This window comes from Poromitra crassiceps (genome assembly GCF_964638095.1).
Source record: "Poromitra crassiceps genome assembly, chromosome: 3".
In the NCBI taxonomy this organism is placed as follows: domain Eukaryota; kingdom Metazoa; phylum Chordata; class Actinopteri; order Beryciformes; family Melamphaidae; genus Poromitra; species Poromitra crassiceps.
The window spans coordinates 54,996,322-55,004,999 of record NC_139625.1 but is presented as its reverse complement, the minus strand read 5'-3'; the positions used below and the strand labels follow the sequence as shown (position 1 = coordinate 55,004,999).

Genomic DNA, 8,678 nt, shown 5'->3' with positions numbered 1-8,678 from the left:
CTGAATCTATACAGACTGATACACTATCAACACTGGTGTACTGGACGTGTTGTACATGGGCGTGTTCCCACCTGAGCGGATGCCTCTGACAGGAAATGTGGCCTGAGCTACGAAGTTGGGGTCTGAGAACATGTCCTCCTCGTTGACCACGAAGCGCAGGAAGGTGAGCTCTGGCTCGTACACCTTGAACACCATTGGTGTTGGTGCTTGGTCATTCCACACCGGGTTCAGACCGTTATCGCCTGGGGAGACAAGCCCCCAACAAAGGTCAGATTATAGACCCTGGAAACCCAAAATAAATATGCATTTTGAGTTAATCACACCACAGGAACCTATGTTAATAAGCCACCAGCCAAATTTTAACGATGATGAGCGTCCCAAATTTAGGGTGTGTGGGGGTGTGTGCAGGCCCGGTTCTACGGGGGTGCAAAAGCACGCATTGCACCCTTATTTTAATTGTCTGCATGCTCAGTTGAAAAGTAAAAAAAAAATAATAATAAATGCTGCAACTGCACACTTACTGTTTAAACTTGAATTATGTTTTTCTTTGTTCTTTGATGTGAATTTATGGCTTTTTGGCACCTATATGTAACCTTTTAAGGTTGAGATAATTGTATTATCATTATATGGTCCAAATATTTCAGTAAAGCACTTGAAACACTTGAAATATTCTTGCTTGGGTGGTATCATTCTACTTGAAATGATGGTAAAATGCATTATTTTTAGATGCCTTCGGCCGGGCATCTGCACCCCTTCCTATCTAGGATGCATCCCTAGTCATTTTGTTCTGGAACCGGCCCTGGGTGCGCGCGCGCGCATATGTTCTCTCCCCCCTCTCTCTTTCTCACTTTCTCTCCCTCTCCCACTCCATCTCGTTCTCTCCCCCGCTCTCCCGTCTCCCTCTCTCTCGCCCAAAATGTGGGACAACCTAGCGTGTGTGTGTTTGAAAGCCGTGTTGGCTCGACTACTTTGGATCCGCCCATTGATGACAACAGGTGTGAAGTTTGAAGCCGTTAAGCCCCGCCCAATTAAAAACCTGCCTCAAGAAAAAATTTAAATATTGAAATGGTTATATTTAGGATTAAAGTCACATGGGCAAGCCGCCAACCAAGGTCAGATTAAAGTCACATGGGCAAGCCGCCAACCAAGGTCAGATTAAAATCACATGGGCAAACCGTCACATGGGCAAGCCGCCAACCAAGGTCAGATTAAAGTCACATGGGCAAGCCGCCAACCAAGGTTGGATTAAAGTCACACGGGCAAGCCGCCAACCAAGGTCAGATTAAAGTCACATGGACAAGCTGCCAACCAAGGTCAGATTAAAGTCACACTGGCAAGCCGCCAACCAAGGTCAGATTAAAGTCACATGGGCAAGCCGCCAACCAAGGTCGGATTAAAGGTACATGGGCAAGCCGCCAACCAAAGTCAGATTAAAGTCACATGGGCAAGCCGCCAACCAAGGTCGGATTAAAGTCACATGGGCAAGCCACCAACCAACGTCCTATTAAAGTCACATGGGCAAGCCGCCAACCAAGGTCCGATTAAAGTAACATGGGCCCGTAAACCGGTGCGTTAAAATGGTGGTGCCGCCGACCAACCAGCACACTGTTCACATATTCATGAAGATGCATGCATACATAGCATTTTGGGATGAAACCAATTATTTTACTTATTTTAATTAGTCTGAACTAAACCCCAAACCAAAATCTAATCATCAAATCATCTAACACTGAACTGAACCGGTCATCTGTTATTGGCTGGTCTTTGTGGTACATAGAGTACTGAACATTTACTCAATTAAAAATACAATTACTCCCATAAAAATGACTCAATTAAAAGTGGAAATTGCCACTTATTGAGAAACCTATTCAAGTAAAAGTTAAAAAGTACCCGGTCAATAAATTACTGAAAGTACAAGTTACTTTCTATTTTTATTTAGGGTGTGCGGGCCTGTGCAAAATTATGGAGAGAGGGGGGTAAAAGCACTTTTTGATAACTATTTTAGTGAAGTAGAGCAGGTAGGCTAATAAAACAAAGAAGGATAGCCTATACAATTGAGATATGAACGATCTCCCACTTTGTCTCCATCTCTTCCTCTCCACCCCTCTTCCTCACCTACCCTTCTCTTTCTCCATTTCCTTGTGTGGACAAATGTAGGGAAGTAAAAATTTGATTACTAGGTCAAAATATAGTTGAATAAAGAGTAAAAGTACAGTTTAAAAGATGAAACATGAATGGCCCCATCTTCCCAAAAGCGCTAATTTAGCATTTGCGCTCATTTAACACCGTGCGCAATGCAAATTGGGGGCGGACACAAGCGCATGCCTGTGATAATTGTACTGGGCATAGGCTGCCACATGCCAAAGCAGGCGTTTCAGCGGTAAAATGTGGGGATGGATGGCATTACCCTATCGTCAGTTACTTTGCGATAAGAGCTTTGAAAAGGACCTCTTACGTGCAAATACCTGCTGCGCTGGGAGCGCACCCGTAATCTCCGTGCAGCACATCGCAGTGCAAAGTAGAATTCATTTTGGATATGTCATTACGCACAGCCTAGACATCAAATTATGCTGCTAAAATTGTGTATTAGCAGATAATTCAGTGAGGCAATCAACTATAACTCACTGAGAAACTTGTATCACATCGCAAAGAGGGAAATGAAGTGAGAAGAATTGTTGGACAATGGACGATCTGTCAATAAGCTCTCTCTGTCCTCGCACGAATGAGTACACTATTATGCATGGAGAGAATTACAGCATATTGCATGCCTCGCGCAAACAGCCATTGCGAGACGGGAATCTGATTCATTTTGATTGACGTAATGCCCAGCATTGCCTGGCCACGCCTGTGACTAATTCTGGTAGTTAAAACTGGCCAAATCCCGTTTGCGCAGGCATTTTGAGGCGCAGATGATTTTGGCACGGCTCTAATTTGTGTCTGTGACAGGTGCCGTGAACGTTTCCGCATGCCGGCCGAGAATTGCATCCCCAACATATTTCACTACTGGGCATGCGCAAACAGGTGCACAAGCGCTATTAGGGGATAGCGCCTGTCGGAAGATGGGGCCTGAAAAGTTTTAAGGCTTTTCCACTCAAGTCCATATTTTTTGCCTGAAATTTTGCACGTTTCAAAATAAATTCAACCTCATGTTGCGTATCAATTACGCTTCCACACTGACTCCAAAACTTTAATCCGTGATTAAAGTTTCAGAACAGGTTTGATTTGATGTGTTTTTCACATCCGTCAAGAGCCTTTTGCGAGCTGTTTGACCCATCTGTGTCTGTGTTTGGGGGAGAGAGCCCGAGGAGCAGGGGCTCCAGCTCCTTTGGTCTGAGTGGAGAGGCAGCCAGAGAGATTCTCAGCAGCTCTCTGCTCCCTCTCCCTGGGCAGCGGTGCAGCACCCGGCCACGGCACACCACAGCTGGATTGGCAATTGGTGAAGGCGAGTACGGAGCCCCTGTCCAGTGCGATACCTTTAGCATACCTGCTGCCATCTGCCTTCTCCAGTCCACATCACCGCTGCTGCATATCAGCCACTACTCCCTGTCACCCTATGTTGTATATGTGGATACAGGAGAGGACGACTGCAGGGCGACAATTCAGCGAACATAATAATAAAATGCATCGGACTCAGTGTGCAATGTTCCTGTGCATAACGATGATGATCGGATGACTGGTAAAAAAAAAACACATGAAACAAATGGACTGTGTGTGCAAATACCTTTACTCATGTGTTGTAATAAATGTAATGCGTTATCCGCCCCTGAGGTGGTGACATCACCTGGCACAAAGACCAGCCAATAGCGGATGGTCAGTTCGGTACCCTACTTTTCACCACTAGATGTCAGGCCTCCACAGATTTGGGTTTAGGGTTTAGTTACTCTTTAATCAGTGTTGGGGCAGTGGTTGTCTGTCACATCGGCAGGATCCCCCACTCTCATTCCTCCCTTTCTCCTCTTTCCTTGCCCACCTTTAACTTGTCTTCCCCCTCCACTACCCCCCTCAGCCCCTCCTTACGCTGGACGCTGGTCTTGAATTTGCGGGGTTTGCTCTCCTCCTCGGGGCCGGAGTCTCCACACAGCTCGACCTCTACGAACGGGCTGACGATGGCGCGGTTGAGCTTAGGGAGGTGCCTGGCGGCAATCACCTGCATGGGGTCCAACACAGTCACAGATTTGATGCAGTTTGCTGGATTACATCTGTATGTATTGTACAATTGATTGTACATGCATTCATATTTTATTATGAAGGGTTGGAGAGTTTTAATGTCCAATGATCTGATGATCAATGTGCCGAAAAACAAATGCTTTTGTAGTTGATTTGTGTAAATCCCCTTAGCCATAATGACGCAACTGATCCCTAGTCACTGAAGTCATGCCATGCGAAATGGAAAAAAAAGATGAGGGTGATGATGGTGTGTGTGTGTGTGTGTGTGCATATTTGTGCACATAAACATACCTTTATCTTAAGGTTGTACTTGATTGTACTTGGTTTCTTCTTGTCAGTTGGGTTGTAGCTGTCAGTGAACATCAGGTCTGGCTTCAGCACGTAACCCTTGCGTCCGTTCAGACTGAAGAGGGAGCTGTTCAGCTGGGTGTATCTATCTGGGTGGGCACACAAACATGATCCTTAGAACAAAGAGGGGATATCTGCGCTTCAGCTGACGAACTTTGCAAAACCAATGCCTCTCAGAAAAGGGACTGAGATCAAAAATAAAAGATGAATTCTGGAGGACACTTCCTCATTGACTCTGAGGGAGACGAATGTTTGTTGAAACATCGGTCTGTTTGCATATTGTCAAGAAAACTGTGGTTCAAAAACTCCTCAGAAAAAATGACAAACAAGATGGCTAGAGTTGCAAAAACAATACAGGTGCTTTTATTCCAAAAAAGAGTGAAGAACAGAACTTGGACGTCCACATAAAGAATAGCTAAACAAAAACTTGATAATGTGCAAAGTTGACAAATGTCTGGTTACCTGTGTCTCACACAGCCTCCCTCAGACTAACACTCGGGATCCTTGGTGGCCAAAGGTTTATAAAGCCTAAACCCCTCCCCCAGCCCAACCAACTCCTGAGCAAATCAATTAACCCTCATTTTCACCATATACACTTTTACTGTGCATTCATACATAAACCAAACATGTTTAAACATAAGAACCACCGATCCCAGTCAAGCATTTTACATTAAGTCCACAAACTTGACAAATAACTCAAAAGGAGTAACATGCCCTTTCACCAGTTCAAAATGGTACCTCCCTCAATCAACACAGATGCATGCAATCACTCTAGCCCTATAAAGCCCAGCTTGGCCCATTGCTCTGGTTCAGCCCCTGTGAGTATGGAGGAGAGGAACATTAATTAACATGGCATCATGGCACATGGCAATGCTTTTGTTAGATTATAAGAAATACATTCCATAGAATAAACAACTAAGTTAACTAAACTGTGTGTGGTTTTTCCAACATGTTATATTACTGCAGAGGATGTATGTGAACTTTTAACTGGAGATGTGATTTATTGTGGTGCATGCACTCACCACAATGACAGAGGGGAATTATGTCTTTCTGGATGAGTTTATTTATTGAGTGGTTTACAATGTGCTGTCCGCTTCCAGTGACGACATCTTCGTCACACATATTCAATTGTTAAAATCGACCATGTGCTCCAGAATTCATATTTTATTTTTGGTCATCCCAGCGAGCACAAAACGTTTTTTCAATGTTGATTTTTAGTTGAAATCTGGGTGATATTGGGTTTCAACGTCTAAGACCTAATTTCACCCTCCTTTCAACCGGCTAAAATGCGGTTACAACGTCAACGTGTCAAAAAACACAATTTGGTTAATCATATTGTTAAAACGTTTGTTGTAGCTTGAAATAGAGACAATATTGATAGTGTGTGAATTGGCATTTGTCCAATTTATTGTGTAACTGAGAGTTGAAATCTGGTCTACACGAAAACTACATTTCAACGCATTTTATGTCACATGAAATATCATAAATATGGGACTATATAGGCTATGTGGTGCCAGCAAAAAGCTTCCAGGACACATATGGTTAATAGTTTAGCGCAATAGGCTACTATAAAATAATGAATTTAGTTCCTGCAGCAGCGTGCATGCATGATGCACAAGTAGCCTACTTAAGCCTGGATTATGCTTGACGCTTTGGCCGGCCGCACGGAAATGAGAGACACGGAATCCGACGAGGAAACGTGTGGAGCTTGTATACTCTGTGTGGGTTTCTGCAGGCGGAATTGAGCGCGAGTCTTGAAAACTCCACTTTGTCCGCCCGTCCGCGTCCGCGTAGTTACAAAATTCGGCGTGCGCACGGCCGGTCGAAAACCGTCCGCACGGAGCCTTGCGGAGGGGCGTGTCTGCTGATTTGACGTCACTTTTCCGCGCGGACACTCGCGTTCCTCGCTGATGCGGAAAGCATAATGAGACCTTTAGTCGCTAGCTAGCTGTGACTGACTAGACCAAAGCAAGTCTGCACTGGTCTGCAACATAATTTGAGTCTGTTACATAATATTATAGTCTTGTACACATCACATAAAATAACCTGTCCTCCCGATTGTTGAGCCTACAATCGTGTAGTCTACAAGTTGTGTGCGAGATAGAGTATATATGTGCCCGGCCCCCCATGTAATACAAGAAAAAGTATAGCTCATGCCAAGAGCTCGGTTTGAATGTGGGAGAACTTAGTTTGAATCCCATGTGGGGTGTTGAATTTTTAATTTAAGATCTTGGTGAAATATGGTCTAAACTTGAACGTTTAATCAATGTCTGCAAATAGTCGGTGAAAAAACTTTCACTCTTGAACCTTTCTTGCACGTTTTTTCAACGTTTACCCTAAACGTTTTTTAAACGTCTTTTCAACCTAAAAATGCTCGCTGGGATGATTCATCCTCAACCTTTATTTAATCAGGCAAGTTAATTAAGAACAAATTCTTATTTTCAATAACGGCCTGGTGGGTGGCAAAAAAAAAACTCCTGAGCGGAAGGGGGTTGGGGGAAAAACCAAAGTATAAAAGCAACACAGAGCTAGGACAAGAAAACAATTACATTCAGCACAGACAAATAGAACAGACAGAACAATAGTGTGCCTACACATACTGCATGTATATGTATATACTATACATACATACATATACATACTGTATATACATACACACACACACACACACACACACACACACACACACACACACACATATTTTGTGTGCTGGCATAGTATGCTAGCACACAGGACGGCAACAATATCTACACTTTAAAAGAGGAAGTAGACCAACACTGAATACAAGAGAGACTGGGAGAGAAGGGGCAGCACAGACAGCATCATGAGGAGCAACAACAGGTGTGAGCGATAGTGTTAGTAATAGTGTCTTTGAAGGAACGGATGGAGACAAAGCTTTCCGTCTTCAGGATTTTTTGTTTTGTTTTTTGATTTGTTCCAGTCATCGGCTGCAGCAAACTGGAAGGAGGAGCGACCCAGAGATGTGTGAGCTTTGGGGACCTTCAGAAGGATCTGAGTGGTAGTGCGAGTGCTGTAAGTGGGAGTAGTGTTCCAATAGGTGTGCAAGATAGGGGGGAGTGAGGCCTAGGAGTGATTTGTAAACCAGTGTATTTTGCGCCTGGATTCAAGGGAAGGCCAGTTTACCATGGAGTACAGTGAGCAGTGATGTGTTCTGTAAGGGGCATTGGTGGCAAAACGGATGGCAGAATGATATAAGACATCCAGGTGATCGAGAGCTCCCTTGGCAGCCGACCTGTAGATCACATCTCCATAATCAAATAGAGGGAGGACCGTCATCTGGACCAGGGTGAGTTTGGCTGAGGCAATGCAGGAGGAACGGTTCCTATACAGGAAGCCCAGCCTGGATTTGACCTTGGCCTGAAGCTTAGTCAGATGTTCTGAGAAGGACAGAGTACTGTCAATCCAGACCCCCAGATATTTATAGGAGGTGACTGACTCCATTCTTCTTGTTACAGTTTGCATGTCCAGTCCACATAACACACAGCCAGCATGTGTTAGCCCAAAATTGACAAAGTAACAGATAGTTACCAGGCCGAAACGTTGTCCTTTTATTAAATTCATTGCATCGAAGCCAGAGTGTGCGGTTTCTATTCTTCCTATAGATTCTTGTCCGTCACCGGCACCTCGCTGAGATTTCATGGTGTGCATTCTCTCCATTTTTGACAATTGTTTGTTCCAGTTTACTGCACCCGACCTAATAGACCCTTCTCACGGGGGCCATTTTGTGTCGAGAAGCCAGGGTAAACACAGGTACAAGCAAAACACTAATGAGGGTTTCCAACTTCCATGATTGGAATTTGGAAACCCTCATTAGTGTTTTGCTTGCACCTGTGTTTACCCTGGCTTCTCGACACAAAATGGCCCCCGTGAGAAGGGTCTATTGCTCCAAGATGCCTGATGATCCACAGCCTGACCCATCTATGGGTCTGAGTCAGAGACTTTTGCATACAGCCACAGAATCTCTATTTGATGGCCCGGCCCGTGAGTACCGTGACACTCCAGTAGAACTCTCAAATCTTTTCAAACGCAGAACCAGGACATTTTTTACATGTGGTCATGCTTAGTGATTATGTCAGACAAGGTATTATCCCCCGTGGATTAAGATGGCAAAAAGAACCCATGTTGAAGAACAGGACTGCGGA

At 44.4% G+C, this 8,678-nt stretch overlaps 1 protein-coding gene across 1 annotated transcript in view; it reads right to left on the bottom strand.

The window, feature by feature from the left end:
- Positions 1-3,937: 3,937 nt before the first annotated feature.
- Positions 3,938-8,678, bottom strand: part of LOC310773161 (1-phosphatidylinositol 4,5-bisphosphate phosphodiesterase gamma-2-like) — a gene marked incomplete at both ends in the record, with an annotated part of 30,005 nt that continues 25,264 nt past the window's right edge. Inside the window, 2 exons of the mRNA XM_083633071.1 lie at positions 3,938-4,147; positions 4,459-4,604. Coding sequence (XP_083489197.1) covers positions 3,938-4,147; positions 4,459-4,604 — 356 coding nt within the window. The remainder of the gene's footprint in view (positions 4,148-4,458; positions 4,605-8,678) is intronic.